Below are 17599 nucleotides of genomic sequence, written 5' to 3'. Positions count from 1 at the left end.
GAGAGGGTCTGCCCATGATTGGCTTGCAATTGGAGTTGAACCGCCACCAGTTGAAAGGGCCTCTCCACCATTGAGGGACTTGATTTGAACCCAGCCGTGAATTGCATCGAGAACCCAGAGCCTCGGCAGATCTAGAACCATTGATCGCCGCTTACTCGGGACTGCTGGAGGCCAGGCTTTGTTGACTCGTGCCCAATCAAGGACTGATACCTGCACTCGGTTATCAAAGGCAGTCGTCCTCAATCCACCCACATATCTGGGCATCCATCCATATTGCAATCATCTGGAGTGCTTTGCCGTGTGGTGGCATTAAGCATTTGCTAGGCTGCGGTTGGGCCCGCCAAGCCTCGTCAACCACCCATTTAACCGACACAAGTTGCAATTTCCTTTCATTCTTGTTGTTGAACCTCGGGGGCCTCATCCATTGGGCACGAGATAGATGGAACTGCATTAGCAGGATGTCCTCCATCACGCATCGTAACCCGTTGGATGGCGAAGAAATCGAAAACTCAGCTCCACCATCGGGGAGCTGCAGTGAATGAGTGGACTGCCCTGGCGGTGGGGGCGCGCGTCCAAGCCAAGGGGCCCTCTCAGGGGCACTGGGGCACTGGGGCCTCAAGGGGCATCCAGATGGTACCTGCGTTTAGCGGCTGTTAGTGGTTGCGCCGTCCGCCAAGACCGCCGTTGGTGGATGGCCACTTGCTGGCGTGGTTCAGGCTCAGGGGATGAACGAGAAGAGTGCGAGAACGAGAGAGAAGCACGTACGCTCTAGCACCTGGAGCCCAGCCTAGCCCATCCCATCCATCCCAGCCCAGTCCAGTCCAGCCCGTGATTAAGGTGCATGACTGAGTGACTGACGGGCAAGAACAACGGGCAAGCAAAAGAAGGAAGGAGGCGAAGCCCCCGGGCATGGGCGTGTACGCGTCAAGGATTGATTCAAGGGAAAGAGCAACCAGCCAACCTTGCTTGCCAGTATCAATTCATCACTTCCATCCCATCCCGACTCTCGGGCTTCTCCTTTTTTTTTCTTCCTCTTCACCAGCAGCTTGGAACCTTCATCCTTGCCCCTCGGCCTGCGCGTCTTTTCCCTACAAACCCTACTTCTGTTTAAAGGTTCGTATTTTCACGCTGCGAATTAGCAGGCGGATCCTTCATTTTCTTGCCTTTTTGTGGGCTGCGGCTACCCCGGATTGTCGACCCGAACCCCTCGACAGCCAAACAGTTGCTTGCTTGGTTGCTTGGCTTGGGCGGCCTGCCGACCTACGTACCTATTTGTGGCCTCTTGGGTCCCTGATCAGCTGATGATCCATCCCCTTTGCAGACCAACGCTACAGATAGAGCTGCGACCTCTTCCCAGCTTCCCACGTTCCCGCCGATCTCTCCCAAGCTTTTGCGCCTCAACGAACCTCGACTTTTTGGATAACCTCGCACCGCGCACCCGTTGCTGAAACCGACCCGTCTCTTGCCGTGCTCTACTCCCGTTGTACCATGGCTCTCTCCGTTGCTTGAATCTTGGCTCCCGGCGGCGCTTTCACGATGCGATAGACTCCCCCTCCTTTGTCTCCAACTGCTTCCACTCGTTCGCTCGATACGCTGTACGACGCCGCCTCAGCACAAAGATTCGCTCGACGCTCTGCACAACATCTGCATAACCGTTTCCGTTGTCGCTTCGATAACGCCTTTGTGTTGCCGCATTTAACGGCTAGACGGCTTCCTGCAGTTTCTCGATTTCACATACCCTCGACGCAGCCACTCCCCGCGCCGATCCCATGATGTCCTCGGCCGTCAGGCCCGCTTCAGAAGTGTCTATCTCGGCCGTCGGCACCGCCACCATGGCTCCCACTACGCTGCCGCCGTTGACATTCAATGACCCTGGCGACCTTCGAATCGTCCTCGTACCAACCTCTGACGATGGTGACACCGTTTCAGAACACCCACCTTCGGTGGTTAACCACCGATTTTCGACCGATAGCTACAGGTCCTACAAGGCACCAAACCAAGACATCCCGACACACCCCGTCCCGGCCATGCAAGAAGCCTTTGCCGAGTCTTTGGACGAAGTCACCAGTGGTGGCGATGGGCCCGGTAAACCCAAACTAAGAGACCTCGACGCAAAGGGGCGTCGAGCGAGGCTACTTGAGCAAGACGCCGAGGATGAGCCTTACGACACGACATGGCGTTATCGGCCGGGTCAGCAGCAGCACGAAATGTACAAGCTCATTTCGCAAATCACGTTTGGCGTCTACCTCCTTCTTAACAGCCTGGCTGCCGACAATGGACAGGTCGTGACGATTCTTCAGGGGCATATCGATGAGGTGGACGAGTTTCTTGAGGTGATGCTTGAGGACTTTGCCCAGGCCCACAAGGATCTCACAGAGCGTATTGCCCATCTTCAACTCCCCATGGCCAACAGGCAGGCTTTTGAGGGTATGCTAGAGGATCGCAACTTTCGAGCCCAGATTCTGTCAGGGAACGAGAAGATTGACCACATTCTTGCCCGGACCAATGCCGCCATGAAGCAGTGGGACGACGATATCGATGCTGGCCTCCGATCGAGCGAGGCGTTCATGGAATGGCTCAATGAGCAGAAGGACACCAAGTGGCCAGACTCTGAACCAGATCTGAACAGCATTTTTCTAGCCATGAAGGGCAATGCCGACGGCTGGCTCAACGCCTTTGACGAATTGAACAATCAAGCGCAGGATCTAAACGGCTTGATCATTAAGCTCATGACCATTGTGGCCGAGATGGAAAAGACGGCCGGCGAGGTCAGCCGTAAAACTTGGGTATGTTGATCGTTGACATTCGCCAGCACCAAGGCTAACAATCTACAGGCAACCATTCCACCCTTTTCCTTGCCCGTGAATGCACCTCGCGAATCAACAGCAAGCTCCTCCTCACCGTCGATCAAGTCGGATCCCAAGTCCACACCTGTGGCTAGCATTCGCAGCTCCAAGTCGACTACAACCCTCCCGGCTGCCAGCCTCAAACCTAAAGACCCCGAAGTCAATACTCTTAACGACGTCAGCACTCTTAGCGATTTCCCTCTGCCAGGGGCGGCTCCTTTGCTGCCACCAACTCGGTTCACCCCTCGTCCGTCACCGAACCTCAGTACCCCATCCTCATCTTCTGGGCCCAATCTCAGCGCTTCGTCACCCGCATCCTCTGGTGCTACCACCCCTAAGGCGTCTGTCACGGAGGAAAAGCAGGAGGAGCCCGAAGCCGGTGATGATCTTGGCGGACTTGACGATGGACCGTTGTTCATCCTTCAGCCACGAACCTACACGCCGCAACCGCCTGCCTCACCCGTGGCTAAGAGCCCTGAATCACCCAAAATCGAAGAACAAATCCAAAGGCACACTCTTACACAATCTGTCCGGGAATCAGTAGGATTGGAGAAGAGGACATCTTTGCGGCAGCGTGTGTCTCAGAAAACAACACCGCCCGTCTCTATCCAAATTCCTCCAAGGAACACTATTGAGATACAGTCGTCGCTGCGGCCATCTCCTGGAGGCATAACGCCACGTACCTCGAAATCGCAAGCTCCCGACTACTCACATGCCTCAGATCTTGAAGCTTACCAGCCTCATCGTCTTCCTCGAGCCACCTCACACGCAGACTTTGGAGCTCCTGTGCGTCCTCTCATGCCCTCGCCTCATTCTGAACACCACCAATTTTATCATAATACGATTCCCGTCCGTGCATCACCCCACTCTCCCCTGCAGCAGAGGCCGCATACTGCAGGTCCGGCCGATCAGTACCATCAATCGGGATATTTCCCTGGCCACCAACGCAACCAGCCATCTCGAATGGGTGCCATGAGCACGCTAAGCAGTGTGACAACGGCGACTTATGACGATGCTGCTACCGTGACATCGCGGGCTACAACCCAAGCTGGAGGCAAGCGGGTTAAGAAGAAGAAGAGTGCCTTTGGATGGCTCAAGAAGGCGTTTAGCATGGATGAGGACGAAAAGGCAGAGTATGAGGCACGCAGAGCCATGCAGTACCGCGACAACTACTACGATGGGCACAGCCCCAAGTTCTTGGACGGAAAGAGAATTCGATAACTCGCTGGGAGCGAGTGTCTGTTGGAAACCTACCTATACTTACCTACCTACCTATTGGGCCTAACATGCCGCCCGTTTCACGCAAAGTCGTTTTTGCGAATTGATACCCGGCGACAGCCATCGCCTGATTTTGCAACATCAGCCATCATCTCATTATCATCATCTTGGATCTACCCTCCATCACATTTACAAATCACATCTCAACATGCCTGACGGCATAGGATACTTGGCCTTCTTAGGCATTCACTCATGGATGCCACGAGTTCTGGGAACAGTCATTGTTCTTCCTTCCCCATCTACCTAGTATATCATCTTGGTCAGCTGGCACTGGAGGCGTTTCTGGCTTGGGTTCTGTGGTAGCCGACGTTGTTAATCTACTATGGCAATCTTGTTTGTATGGACTGGATTAGCTGAATACTCTTTGGATTGGACACTGGGGGCGATGCTGGACAGTAGGCAGCTATGTAGTGAAGCCCCAACATGGGGAAATTATGACATTGAATGCAGGGAATGCCTGCGAAAGTATGTAATGAGTGCGACCATGACGGCGTGGCCATGGCTGGAAAGTGTGATATCCGATGTCTAAAGATGCACCCGGCTTGCTTCATTTCTGTCGTCTTGTAAGTGCGATTGAGGATGGAATTATGTACATGAAATGCACGCCTTGAATGTAGACCAACGGACATGATATACAAGGCAAGGCATGTATGCCATCACTCGCTGAATCCATAGCTCTTGACCCGGCTAAAGAAGAAGGGCTTATCGTTCTTCAAGCCAAACTCTCCCCAATCATCCGTCAACTTGTTATAACTGTAGAAACCGCGCCAGATGAGCTTGTTGTTGCGGGCGCCTTTACCGGCGCTCCGCATCGACAAGTCCATGCGGTACATGTACTTGGAGCCAACACCCTCGGTCTCGACAAAGATGTCACCTTCCGGGTCGCGGTCCCGATCATGCGGGCCGGCGGCGATGGTGGGGCGATCCATGACGGAGGGGTCGTCCCGGTCCGCGGCGGAGGACAAACGCCACCGGCCGCGCAAGGCGAGGGCCATGACGGCCGAGGGGAGGTGGGGGTGCGCGACGTCGCGGTGCAGGTGCAGGTCCTCACGGGTGAGGTGGTGGACGACGTCGGAGGGCTCGGCAGTGGTGAGCAGGCTGATGAGGGTGCCGTCGCGGAAGAAGCGGAGGTAGCGGTAGTAAGTGACGATGTGGATGGGACTGCCCCAGTATGTCTGGTTGGTAGAAATTTGACCGGTACGGACGTAGTTGACGGTGCTGATGTAGCAGCCGTTGAAGCGGATGCGCGGTCGTGAGCGGAAGAGATTCTTCCAGGTTGGGTAGACAGAGGGTGTGAGGGACTCTGTCAAGGCGAGGTTGTCGGCATGTCGTCGTTGAGCTATCTCGGCAGGACTTATGACAACACCGTCGACAATTTCAATGTCGTCTTGCTCTTCCTCTGGGAGGTCATCCCATTCAATGCCCCTTTCGAAGCGGTACAGCATAGCGCTGAAGCCAACCTCCGAACCCATAGCAACTCGGCGCCAGATGCGCTGCTCAGTTGCTACGAGGTAAGCCAGTCGCTTGCACACCCTAGATAAGCGGGCAAAGTCGCCAACGTCCGCAATGGCTACATCGCGGAGGATGTGGACGAGAATCTCATCAGGGAGATCAGCCAGGGGACATGGCGGCTGGGGCATGCCCTCTACAGGAGGCGGTTGAGGCTCGATTTTGAGACCGGAGAAGCTGGCGATAAGCTCGCCGATGGGCAATGGCTTTACTTCTTCAGCTTCATCGCCCTTGGCGGGCTGTGATGTGGTGGTGGTGGATGTCCTGGTAGCTGTTGGTGAAGTTGGCCTTGGCGCCGCCTTTTGTGGGAAGTGCTTCTCTCGATATCTCCGATCAACGCCATTGTCAAGCTGTAAAGGTCAGCATTAATTCATATCATGAGAAAAAGAGACGAACCCGGTAAGCCTTGCGGTACAGCTTTAGACTATCGCCCATGTTTCCCTGAGCCTCCTTGTGCATAGCTTCCTCATAATGATCAAGAGCCGAAACCAGCTTCTTCCCCGAGCGTCCATGATGCACCTCACCCACAGGACGACTGCTCAAAGTCGGCGACTCAGGCGCAGGCTCATCAAAAGATTGACCCTGCAGGTAATCATCGTCGTTATCGTCAGCCCCCGCAGGAGGAGGAGCATGCCTGTGCGACACAGGGGGTCCGTGGTGAGACCGTCGCGAGGGTCCAGCCGTAGACTGCTGCTCGTCGTGGTGGTCCTCGTTTCTGGTCCTGAGATCAGAGATCCATTGCTGACGGAACGACTCTAGCTCCGAGTTGAGCTCTTGATCGTTGGAGGAAGTCATGATGAGGAGATGTGTTTTGTCCGATATGTCCGAAAGGTGATTTGCAAAGCGGTGTCTACAGAGGATTCATGATTACGTATACAACTTATAGATGAAGAATTTCAAGCGGTGAAGCGTTTAATTTGTTTGAGCTTGAGTAGGTTGCCGCTTGACTCAGAAGGGGAGGAAATCAATTGAATGCAGGGGGTAAGGAGAAGAGAGTAATTGCTTAGGTGTGATAACGTCTACGGAGTAGACGTGATGGATGATGCAAAGAGTATCGGATCCAGAGGATTGGTCAGGAGGATGAGCAGGGATCTTGGCCGGATGCAGTTCGCCGCAAGAGTCATCAATTGACGGTGGACAGATTGGGACTAGTCGAGTTGGAACGGAGCGGAAAAATGTGGTCCGTTGGAAACGTGTTGAACGGTACAACAGTCACCTCGAGGGGGGTTAAATTTGCAGTGAATCGGGGGCTGGCGAACCATCCTGGCGAACCAGTACCACAGTGGTGCTGAAAGGTACAAATGATTGCCTTGTTACGCAGAGCCTCATCGTCGTCTTGAAGGGGGTTAAATTTGCAGTGAAGGTAAAAAAAAAAATTCGTGATATAAGTCCTCAGAGTCCCGCAGCCCTCCACGGATAGTAAGAGTGACCGCCCGCGTAAATGTTGACATCCACATGACTGAAGCCCACTAAGTAAGCCATCTAGAGCCATGGTTAAGCAAAGGGGTGAAGGATAGACCCCGCAACAGTCTGTAATTTTGACATGCCTTGCTAATTATCGCTACGGGTTTGCATTTCACAAAGTCTCTGCAAGGAACAAGACTGGCATCGCCCATTGCTTGACTACACGGGCATGAGATGGGCTTTGCAGCTTTCTCGCCAACATGACACCAGTTGGGAACTAGATAGTATAGCTTTGTCGTCTGGGCTAGCGACCTTATGAAGCCATCTGCTCAAAGCTCTTGAGCATGCATCATGCCATAGGTAGTTCCAGACAGCGGCGGGGTCGATTTCCTCTCCAGAACCCGATGTCGTGAACATCTAGACCATCCCCATTAAGCAGCCCCCACACGGAGTTGGCCATGACCTTGGTGGCATGATGGCCTTGCCCTAGCGATAATCTGAGGGCACGGCTTCAGTCATCTGGGACGATTGTGCACCATGGTACGACGACCCATGGACAAAGGAAGCGTGGGATATCGTATTTCCCCTTGTAGTTTCACTCCGCTTTCAACTCCAAAGCCCTGAAGGAGGATAACCCTAGGTTATAGCAACTCGTCAGTCATTTGGGCATGAATGCAGACTACCACACCAACAAGTCCCAAAATCCGGGAGCTATGTACTACTGTTAATGTCCAGTGGGTGTTCCAGCAAGCCACAGAGGGGAACAGTGATTGGACAACTGGGGAGAGGAGATGAGCTGAGCCATCTGGACTGATTATCTTATCCATCAAACAGCTTGGCGACCCTTTTGACCTCTGGACCCGACGTGGGCCTCGCCAAGCCAATCAGATTGCAAAGTGACATCATGCCGGAAACCCGCGGCTCTTTGTCCAAGCGGCAGCTCAAGCAACAGCTGGCATCGATTGGATCCAATGGCCAATGGAGCTCTGGCGGGCAATCGCAAGAGGGCGCGTCCACTAATTAACTCGGTCGGTAGGCACTCACACTGTACGTACCTGCGTGTGTTGAGGAAAAAAAAGTGTCGATTCGTCGCCGAGGCTCCGAACCCCGGCGTGTGCAAAAAGCCGGGGGGCGATGTCGCAGTTTTTTTTTTCCCTCGTCGTCATTAATAAACAAGGACGAAGGAAAAAGAAACGGTAGAAAATCGCGACAATTTTTTACGGAAACAGAAGAGAAGCCAAAGCGTATCCGTAGATTATCTCCACCTTGAAGCTGTTCGACTTATTAGTTGGGGCATTTGCTCAAGAGACGATACTAGCCGACAGCCCGACCGATTCTCCTCCGACCGGCCTCGGGGATTTCCTCCGGATATTGGAGTCCTTTTTTTTTCCCTCTCCTCACTTTTACCCCTTGAGCTCTGGCGTTCCAGGCAGAGACAAAAAGGTGACGGAAGAGGCTGCTTTTATTCCGGCTGCAGTAATTAACGGCTGGGAGCTTCGGTCTTGTTCCACCGACCGATGCCTTCGAAGCCCTTGGATCGATCGCCACTTGCTACTAAGACAAGACCTCCACCAAAAAAGCACTACTCAACCGAGTCATCGTCATCGACGCCTCAGGTCTTTACTCTAAACTTGCTCCTTCAACTATCCATCTGATTTCTTGATCCTCTTTGTTTTTTCCCATCATATTCCGGCAAACCATGAACCAGACCTTCTAAGCCTGAACAAGAGACACCCCCGGCTTCCCACAATGGCCCCTGTCGGAGCAAATCGTTCCGGCGGCTTCGACCACCACCACGATAACCAGCACCACCACCATCAGAGCCCGCTCCAGGCCGACGACGACTTTTCCCTCGCACACATGATTGATACGGAGCCCAACGGTCCCGACAATGGGGGATCGCCGTCTGCTGTTGGCGCTGGCGCTCGAGGTCCCGGCAACAACGACGTCGTCGACATTACAGCTGGGCAAAAGATGGTATCGGCCATGTCGGGAAGCCTTCTAACTTCGCTACTCGGTAGGCCTCACTGTCGACAGATACAATCAACTGCGATCTAACAATTTCTAGTCACCCCCCTCGACGTCGTCCGCGTGCGCCTCCAATCCCAAAAAGCCCCCGTCTCGACCGTCGACTTCTCCAAGCTCGCCATCACCACCTCGTCCCTCACGCCCGCTCAGACCGCCGAGCTCGGAATCACATCCTGCTGCCGCGAGGTCTTCTTCTCGGGCGGCAACGCCGAGTTTTGCCTCGCCGCCCCGCGCATCGAGGGCATTGCCGCCGCTCCGCCAGCCGCCGAGTGCGCCGTCGAAGAGGTCCAGCGCCGAACATTCAGCACAACATTTGACGGCTTGCGCAAGATCGCTCGTAATGAGGGCTTCACCACTCTGTGGAGGGGCTTGTCACCTACACTCGTTATGGCTATTCCCTCGAATATTATCTACTTTACTGGCTACGATTGGCTGCGGTACAACCATAGTAGTCCATTTTCGCGGTTCTCGGATGCGACCGCTCCCCTCACAGCTGGATCAGCAGCCCGTGTGCTTGCGGCGACAGCTGTCGGCCCCATCGAGCTGGTGCGCACGCGGATGCAGGCTGCTTCTGGAACTAGCACGACAAATCACCTGGTGGAGACGTTCCAAGGTGTCAAGGAGATGGTGGGCACGCATGGGTATACTTCGCTGTGGAGGGGTCTTACCTTGACCCTCTGGCGAGACGTTCCCTTTTCAGGATTATACTGGTTTGGATATGAGTCTATTCGGTCAAGGTTGACTGACCTTCGGGAACAACGTCATGGCCATGCGCTGTCACTCGAGGATGATTTGTCCGAAGCGCGGAGGAGGTCGCAGAGCCACGAGAACCACACCGAGACGTTTGTCGATGCCTTTACAGCTGGCGCCATGTCTGGAGCTTTCGCCTCATTCGTCACGACGCCCTTCGATGTTGGCAAGACACGGACACAGATCTACCAGGATAGCTCCCGCAACGCCGCCAAGAGCGTCACCAGCAGCACAGCGGTCCAAGCCCCAGAGGAGCGCAATATGGTGCGCTTCCTATGGCACATCTTCAAGACCGAAGGCGCCTCTGGTCTCTGGAAGGGATGGATCCCGCGAACGCTCAAGGTAGCCCCCGCATGCGCCATCATGATCAGCAGCTACGAGGTGGGCAAGCGAGCATTCCGGGGCGTCAACGAACGAGCGCAACTCCAGAAGGAAGCAGGTCGTTCATAAAGATGAAAAAGGAGATTTGTAGAGATGATTCTTTTTTGGCGTTTGGAGGGGGCAGGCGATTAAAAGGGGGAGGGGGAAATGGACACTCTTCTCCTGAATGCGCTTTTTTGGCTTTTTATGAGCGACTTTGGATTTAGACGACGGAGTATCATGGCTATTAAATACCTTGGAGAGTTAAAGTAGATTAATTGTAAGAGTATAAGAGACATGTGTTATGTATAATCCCATGGACCAGAGTGATCCAGCCCTATAGCGCAACGTCGTGTGCATCAACTTGTGCGTTGACAGACATGACGTCGGCAATTTGTTTGGTAGACAAGGTATTAGGTAGAGCTCTTTCTCCATGGCATACGTGAATGTATATAGCCGGTTTATCTATGTATGAACTGTAAGTGATCATCAATGTGATCTGGATGATTTTCCAACTCCCGCTGCCAATTTGTGCGTGATATTCAGTTAACGAGGTCGTGATAGTTCTTGGGCGGAAAAGTGGGACTTGAAGACTTTCACCTTGACCATTTTGAAGCGATAGAACTGGGAGTTTATCGGATACCGACAGACGAGATATTGAAGGCAAGTCATAGAATCCTTGAAGTGTACGTGGAGGAAGTGAGAGTGCCTTGCGCAAAGCTGCGTCCCGCAAACACCCGTCACTCCTCTCTCACTCACCCAACCTCAACTCATCCTCACGTTTACTTACACTCCTGACAGACACCATGTACTCCCTCACCTGCGCCGACGGCCTCTCCTTCGGGTCCGACGTCTATGTGTTAGACATTCATCGCACCGCTGCTGGCCTTGCCTCCATCGCCTCGGACCAGCACCTCTCCCTGCTGGATCCTACCCGCCTCTCTGCTGGTCCTCTGCGCCGCCTGCCAACTGAGCACGGCAACTTGAACTGTCTCCGCGTGTTTGATGCCAACGCCTCCCTAGTTTGCACGGCTGGTGAGAATGGAACTGTGGGTGTATGGGATCTGAGGCAGGGTGCGAGAGTGGCCCAGTTTCAAGGTGAGTCTTTAGATGTTTTGATATAGTGTATATATACTAACCTTTCTCTTAGCCAGCCAAACTCCTATCCTGTCCATGGCATGCAGTCAAGACACAAAGACAATCGCCGTAGGAACCGAATTACAAAATCACACCGCCTCAATCCACCTCTGGTCCATCTCCCTTCATCTCAACTCTACCCGCAAAGCTAACACACCTCAGGGACGTCCGCTCAACCCCATCACAAAAAGCCCACTATCAAGAAGTCCACAGCGACGACGTGACAGACCTATCCTTCAACCCCTCCAACCCAGCAATCCTCCTCTCCGGCTCCACAGACGGACTCGTCAACGTCTACGACACGCGCATCGCGGAAGAAGAGGACCTCACGCTGCAGACGTGCAATGCTGACGCTTCGGTCCACCGTGCTGCGTGGCTGTCGGCTACAGAGGTTGCGGCTCTGTCGCATGATGAGCGTTGTGCGTTGTACGATGTGAGCGAGGAGCGCACGAATGGTGATGCTGTGCAGGATTTTGGGGATATGAGGAGTGTTCTTGGGTGTCAGTACGTCGCTGATATTACGCCCAAGATGGATGGAAGCGGTGCGATTCTCGGCGCCGGAGCTCAGGAGTAAGTTATCCACTACCCCCTTTAAACGATGAGTGCTAACGTGGTCCAGTAAGCAAGCATTCGAGCTTGTCTTTCTCGCCAAGAACCCAAGCGGCGAGGGCTGGGCTTTGGATCGGGATAACAGCGTTGGTCTTCCTGGCGCTCACGGCGACGAGATTGTGCGATCGTTCTGCTTCTTTGATGAGGAGCATGTGGTGTACACGGCTGGTGAAGATGGCAATGTCAAGGCGTGGCGGCCGGGAAATTAATAGAATGCGCAAGATGAAATGTTGGTAAAATAAAAACAAAAAGGCTGGTTTGGTATTGTTGCGAGTATCGTGTTTTATGTACCTCAACACCAAAAATTCCCCATGGTGCATGCATCGCCAGCTTCACATCCTGCTACCAACCACCAACCCAAAAATCTTCCCCAACACCACCATCAAGCCTCCAAAAAACACAAAAAGATATCGCACAAGGTCTACACTATCATGTCCACCCGGCAAAATGGCAAAAAGGTACGTTGGCCAGTGCCGCCCCCATTGGGCCCATGGGACCGGATGGACTCGAACATACCCCCCACCATTCATTGGGAAAACCGGCGGTCTGTAGCTGCAGCTACCGCCATACCGTAAAACCTCTTGGCAGTTTACATTAGATGCGTTTGGTATTGGGGGGTATAAGGCTTTGGTCGGGAGGTGGCTAGCGGGCAGTGCCAGAGGACCGTCAGCTTTTTTTCCAGAGCAGTGCCAGGCGGCAGACTCACCCAATCCCCAGCAGCACAGCTCTTGAAAGGCCAATGACCTGCTTTAGACTCTTCTGCAGTCTCCTTACACCTTCTCAGCCAAACTTGTCATGCTTGCTCTTCACCTTCAACTCCAACAGCCGCTCATGATAATCACCCTCTCTCCTCGCCCTCTTCAGATTCCGCACCTCATCCTCATCCAACCTCCTCCCAGCCGCCTCCTCCAGCTCCCGCCGGCTGATCTTGGCGAGCGCCTTCTCTTCCTTTGACGCGCGCAGCTTGGGCTTGAAGCGCGCCTGCATTCTTATCCGGAAGGTCGTGTTGAACGAGATGACGTCGGCGTCTCCGCGGACCTCGGCAGCTGCAGCTTTGCCAGACTTGGATGGCTTGGTGCTGGGTTTTATGGTCAGGAGGGTATCTCGAAGCGTCTGGAGCTGGAATGTTCCGGGTGTGTCTGCCGTTGGGATGACGTTGAAGGACTCGAGGGGTGATACTGCTTCTGATGTCGCCGATAGCAATCCGATCTTGTCGCAAGAGAGATACCTATCACGCCGTGTAAGTAAAGCGCCTTCTTTGTACACTGGAAACAATAACTCACTTCCCATGATGTCCCTTGAACCGAAAGCTCTCGGTCCCAGAAACACGATTCGCGACCCAAACCTGTCGCACATCATGAGGCTCAGCCGTCGCCGGGTTCCCATCGACAATATTCTCGATCGGTAGCGTAAACACTGTTCCTGAAGGATCGCAAGCCAGCGCAGAAGGTGTATCCGTCGGGAGCACAATCATGACAGGCCCCACGACGTCCCCCGTGGCCTCGGCCGACACCCAGCTATCATCGCCCTCTACCTCATCCACAGTCTTCTTCTGTACATCCGACGGTCCGGCCTCGGTATCGTCGCGAGCGGCCTTTTCTGCGTCTGTTCGCTTGCGCTTCTTTGGCTTCTTGTCGCCCTTGAAGGTCAATGGCTTGACCATGATGAGATAACAATGTCGTACTCGGCGGTTGGCGTCGGGGGGTTGATTTGGGTGGTGAGGCTCTGCGATACGATGCTAGACGCGCGCTCGGGAGGCGGCGAGCTCCACACGGAGGATTGTCGCTTTGGGAAGGTGAATTTTTACGTAAGCCCACCTCCCCGCAACTTTGCATCTGCCGGTGATTGTTTGGAGCAGGTATATATAGAAACTGGGGTATCTACATGTAAATTGATTCTCAAATTATATCTCACTTTAGTTTTGAGTTGAAAGTTGATTATCCTTTGATTCATCATGGCTTCTCAAGCAAAAGCTGTTACCGTCTCACTCCAGGATCTCAAAGACGGTACGTACCCCACCAGCTCATGATGGCCCTCATGATAAAACTGACACGAGTAAAAGGCAACATCCCCTTTGAGACCCTCCAACAAGCTTTTGGCCCAGACTCTCTGGGAATCCTCGTCGTCAAAGATGTCCCCCAAGAATTCCCTGAACTTAGACACCAGGCCCTCTCTTACGCCTCATATCTCGGCAACCTCCCCAAGGATGAGCTTGGTAAGATAAGAACCACAACTCTTCAACCCATTCTAATTCTTCATAGAAAAGCTTGAGAACTCCCGCTCAAAGTATCTGACCGGTTGGTCCCTCGGAAAGGAGACCCTCAAGAACGGTCAGGTCGACACCTTCAAGGGCTCCTACTATGCCAACTGCGCCTTCTACGTCGACCCTACCCTCGAGTGCGCCGTCCCGACCTCCGAGTTCTCCATTGACACATTTCCCGAATATCTTGCCCCCAATGTCTGGCCTCGAGAGGAGATCCTTCCCGGATTCAAGCCCTCCGTGACTACCTTGTGCCGTCTCATCATCGACGTTGCTGTCCTCGTCGCTCGTGCTTGTGATCGCTTCGCTCAGCAGGACATCCCTGGGTATCCCAAAGGCTACCTTGAGCATGTTGTGAGCACTTCAAGCACCACCAAGGCACGTCTGCTGCATTATTACCCCCAGGAAGCAGACCCCGCCGCCAATGAAGGCGACGAGGACGACTGGTGTGCCACGCACCTCGACCACGGCTGCTTGACCGGTCTTACATCTGCCATGTTCATCGACGAGCAAAAGACCAGCCCTGCTGTCCCCGAGGGGACGAGCCTAAACGGCGCCTCCCTACCTCCCCTCGAGGAACTCCCCTCATCCCCTGACCCCTCCGCTGGACTGTACATCAAGTCACGCACTGGCGAGACTGTCCAGGTCAAGATCCCGCGCGACTGCATCGCATTCCAGACGGGTGAGGCACTTGAGCGCATCACCGCTGGCCGTTTCAAGGCCGTGCCGCATTTTGTTAGAGGCGTGAGGCCTAGTGTGAGCGACGGAAAGGTGGCGCGAAACACCCTGGCCGTCTTTACCCAGCCCAACTTGGGTGAGGAGGTGGACATTGAGCAGCACCTCACGTTTGGAGAGTTTGCTAGAGGTATTGTGAGCAAGAATACCGTGTCATAGAGATGCAGTTGAAAGGAAAGAAAACAGAAAACAGGCAAAACCGATTGATCTTGGATTTAGTTTGCATTATCTGTACGCTAGTCACTCACTGTTGGAACGCTACTGTTCAGAGTATCCTCGTTGCACAAGATTGGCTCGGGATGAATGTAAAGATCGTGTTTCTAGCTATATAGACATCTATCTATAAATGCCAAGTTAAATCGTATGAAGGGGCAGTACAGTGACTGCGTTAGAAGTAAACAGTGGCATATAAAATGCCAGGGTTTTCCGGGCATGTATCAGTCTGAGCAGTGCCTCATCTGTTGATGAAAGGGCTTAAAATGAACGCACAAAACATGGGTCGACTAGAGCTATATCTTGACAGATTGGAGGAAAATAACTCAGGCTCGAGAGAAAGTAACCGTCTTTCCCATCACAAACAGCCAATCAACAGCCTGGCGCATAGAGTCCAGTAACCTTGCGAAATTGGCTGGGAAGGCGTGCGGACTGCTGGCATGCGGAGGTGTTGAGTAGGGCACCCCTTAAGCCCAAGCGCCGACGAGACTCATAAAGAAAGCCCCGAAGAACACAAGCAGACAGGCATAGACACGCTTGCGGCCACGCAGGAAGCGCCAACTCTCATCGCTGAGGAAATCCTCGGAAAGCAGCTCGACAAGGGACGCAAAGGTGAGAAGTCCAGCCGAGATGGCATTCATGACACCGACAACAATGAGACCAACCTCGGAGTCAGGGCTGTAGAGCATGTGGGTAGCGAGTCCAATGGCTTGTCCAAGGGGAGTAGTGCATCCGTATGCAAGGGCCATGAACCAAGGCTGCAGTTTGCCCTCAGGCCACTTGATGGCTGCAATTCGAGATCCGAGAGCCAGACCCTCAAAAGTCTGGTGAAACACAATGGCGATAAGCAGAATGATAAACTCGTTTCCAATCGACACGCTAAGGGCCATGCCGATAAAGACGCTGTGGAAGAGGATACCAAGTTCGAGCAGCACGCACTGGAGAAGCTCCTTGCGTTGCTGCTGCTCCGGGGACAGAGCAGGCACCTGTAGGGACTCGAGGCTCGTCTCCTCGAGATGTTTTCTTCCTGACTGAGCATTGTCGTCGTCTTCGCAAGCCTCTTCTTCGAGGTTTTGCATCTGAGTTCTCTCATCTCTGCTGTTGAGAACAGACAGGCCTTGTCCGATGCTTGAGGATCGTCCGCGGAGGGGCCCCATATCACGGATAGGAAGCATGCCTACGCTTCCCATGCATCCACGACCGGTGTGTGCCTGCTGGCCGTTGCTGTTGGCAGACGTAATTTCAACAGGAGGAACATGTCGCGAAGGGTGAAAGACCATTTCAATTACAGTGACGAGGAAGATGGCTGCAAGAGCAATGGCGCCTGGCATAGCAGGGTAGTCCTGGTTCCAGAAGCTACTGAGGCAAGGGTCCCCGAGAGAGATGAAGGCCGTGGGAAGCAGATGAACGAAAGCTGTAGCGATGAGAACGCCGGTACCAAAGTGGCGCACGGCAAAGAAGAAACGGCTTGGGATTCTTAGGCCTGGGAACTTGGTGGCCAGAACAGGAAACGCACAGCCCAACGTCGAGACAAACAGGATGATGAAGAGAGCTCCGACGTGAAGAGGAAGGTTATAGTCTTCCTTGTCAACGCCTCCCTTGGCGCAAGTGTTTCGCTTGCGGAGGGTCGAGAAGTGGTCGACAACCAGTGACTCCTGAGGCTTGGGCGACGGTGCTTTGGCGACGGGGGAGGGCGAGGGCGTGTTCCAGGACGAGAGAATCGTAGAGACAACAAGGACAGAGAGGACCCAGATGGTCCAGCTCCAAATGTGCGAGGCACATGACGAGAGAGCGCCTCGAGGAAGACGGCTGTGGTCATCACCACCAGCGACCGTCTTTAGACGCGAGGACAGTCCTAGGCCTGTCAGTATACATGACAAGAGGTAGGTGGATCGAGGCTTGATGGTGTTGAAGGAAGGGACAAGGAAAAGAACTACGTACCCGAGATACGGGACAGTCGTCCCGCATCGTTGGGAGAGCCCTTCTCGGGCTCGGAAGCTTGATTCCCAGATTGATTACTGCCATCACATGCACCCAAGAGTGACCCATTACTGCCACCACTCCCATCATCCTGGTCAGCATCGACATGCTCGCGCAGGTTGGAGATGCCATTGAGGTCCTGGCGCGTGGTGTGGGATGCGGCCAGAGGCGAAGGGCTCTGGTTCCAGGTGAGGTGTCGGTAGAACGACTCGTCCGCTTTGGAGAGGCAGATCATGGTGAATACTTGTTTAAGTTATGATGCCGCCGTAGTGGAGATGTCGTCCAGTCAGGGAGAGAAGAACTCGCCGGCCTGTGCTACTTGACAAGCGGACCACGTTCAGAATCAGAAATTGAGCAGGTCAAGGTAGTTCAATGTCTATGATGAAAATAAATTGAGGGGGAGGAAAAGGTTGTAGATCAAAGACAAACAGATCTAGCCGTTGGATCAAGCTTAAAAGACAAAAGGGTTGCGGAGGAAAAGTTAAAAACG

General features: G+C 53.8%; 7 protein-coding genes across 7 annotated transcripts; 4 read left to right on the top strand and 3 right to left on the bottom strand.

Annotated features, from left to right (window-relative positions):
- Positions 1 to 1769: 1769 nt before the first annotated feature.
- On the top strand, positions 1770 to 4067 carry NCS54_00170900 (Hypothetical protein; the record flags this gene model as incomplete). Its single annotated transcript, XM_053147329.1, has 2 exons — positions 1770 to 2786; positions 2835 to 4067. 2 exons carry the CDS (start codon positions 1770 to 1772, stop codon positions 4065 to 4067), a joined length of 2250 nt encoding a protein of 749 aa, XP_053003304.1.
- A 713-nt stretch (positions 4068 to 4780) lies between these two features.
- Positions 4781 to 6428, bottom strand: NCS54_00170800 (F-box domain-containing protein; the record flags this gene model as incomplete). The annotated part of the gene is made up of 2 exons (XM_053147328.1): positions 4781 to 5983; positions 6030 to 6428. 2 exons carry the CDS (start codon positions 6426 to 6428, stop codon positions 4781 to 4783), a joined length of 1602 nt encoding a protein of 533 aa, XP_053003303.1.
- A 2358-nt stretch (positions 6429 to 8786) lies between these two features.
- Positions 8787 to 10265, top strand: NCS54_00170700 (Hypothetical protein; the record flags this gene model as incomplete). The annotated part of the gene is made up of 2 exons (XM_053147327.1): positions 8787 to 9054; positions 9106 to 10265. 2 exons carry the CDS (start codon positions 8787 to 8789, stop codon positions 10263 to 10265), a joined length of 1428 nt encoding a protein of 475 aa, XP_053003302.1.
- Positions 10266 to 10981: 716 nt separating this feature from the next.
- Positions 10982 to 12130, top strand: NCS54_00170600 (Hypothetical protein; the record flags this gene model as incomplete). Its single annotated transcript, XM_053147326.1, has 4 exons — positions 10982 to 11273; positions 11326 to 11425; positions 11475 to 11882; positions 11932 to 12130. The coding sequence occupies 4 exons, from the start codon at positions 10982 to 10984 to the stop codon at positions 12128 to 12130; spliced, it is 999 nt and encodes a 332-aa protein (XP_053003301.1).
- A 571-nt stretch (positions 12131 to 12701) lies between these two features.
- NCS54_00170500 (Hypothetical protein) lies at positions 12702 to 13584 on the bottom strand (the record flags this gene model as incomplete). Its single annotated transcript, XM_053147325.1, has 2 exons — positions 12702 to 13149; positions 13205 to 13584. 2 exons carry the CDS (start codon positions 13582 to 13584, stop codon positions 12702 to 12704), a joined length of 828 nt encoding a protein of 275 aa, XP_053003300.1.
- Positions 13585 to 13875: 291 nt separating this feature from the next.
- On the top strand, positions 13876 to 15075 carry NCS54_00170400 (Hypothetical protein; the record flags this gene model as incomplete). The annotated part of the gene is made up of 3 exons (XM_053147324.1): positions 13876 to 13927; positions 13984 to 14136; positions 14183 to 15075. 3 exons carry the CDS (start codon positions 13876 to 13878, stop codon positions 15073 to 15075), a joined length of 1098 nt encoding a protein of 365 aa, XP_053003299.1.
- A 521-nt stretch (positions 15076 to 15596) lies between these two features.
- Positions 15597 to 17344, bottom strand: NCS54_00170300 (Hypothetical protein; the record flags this gene model as incomplete). Its single annotated transcript, XM_053147323.1, has 2 exons — positions 15597 to 16984; positions 17071 to 17344. 2 exons carry the CDS (start codon positions 17342 to 17344, stop codon positions 15597 to 15599), a joined length of 1662 nt encoding a protein of 553 aa, XP_053003298.1.
- Between the last annotated feature and the right edge of the window lie 255 nt (positions 17345 to 17599).

The sequence above is a fragment of the Fusarium falciforme genome, chromosome 1, assembly GCF_026873545.1.
Source record: "Fusarium falciforme chromosome 1, complete sequence".
Taxonomy (NCBI): Eukaryota; Fungi; Ascomycota; class Sordariomycetes; order Hypocreales; family Nectriaceae; genus Fusarium; species Fusarium falciforme.
This window is presented reverse-complemented; position numbering and strand designations above follow the sequence as displayed.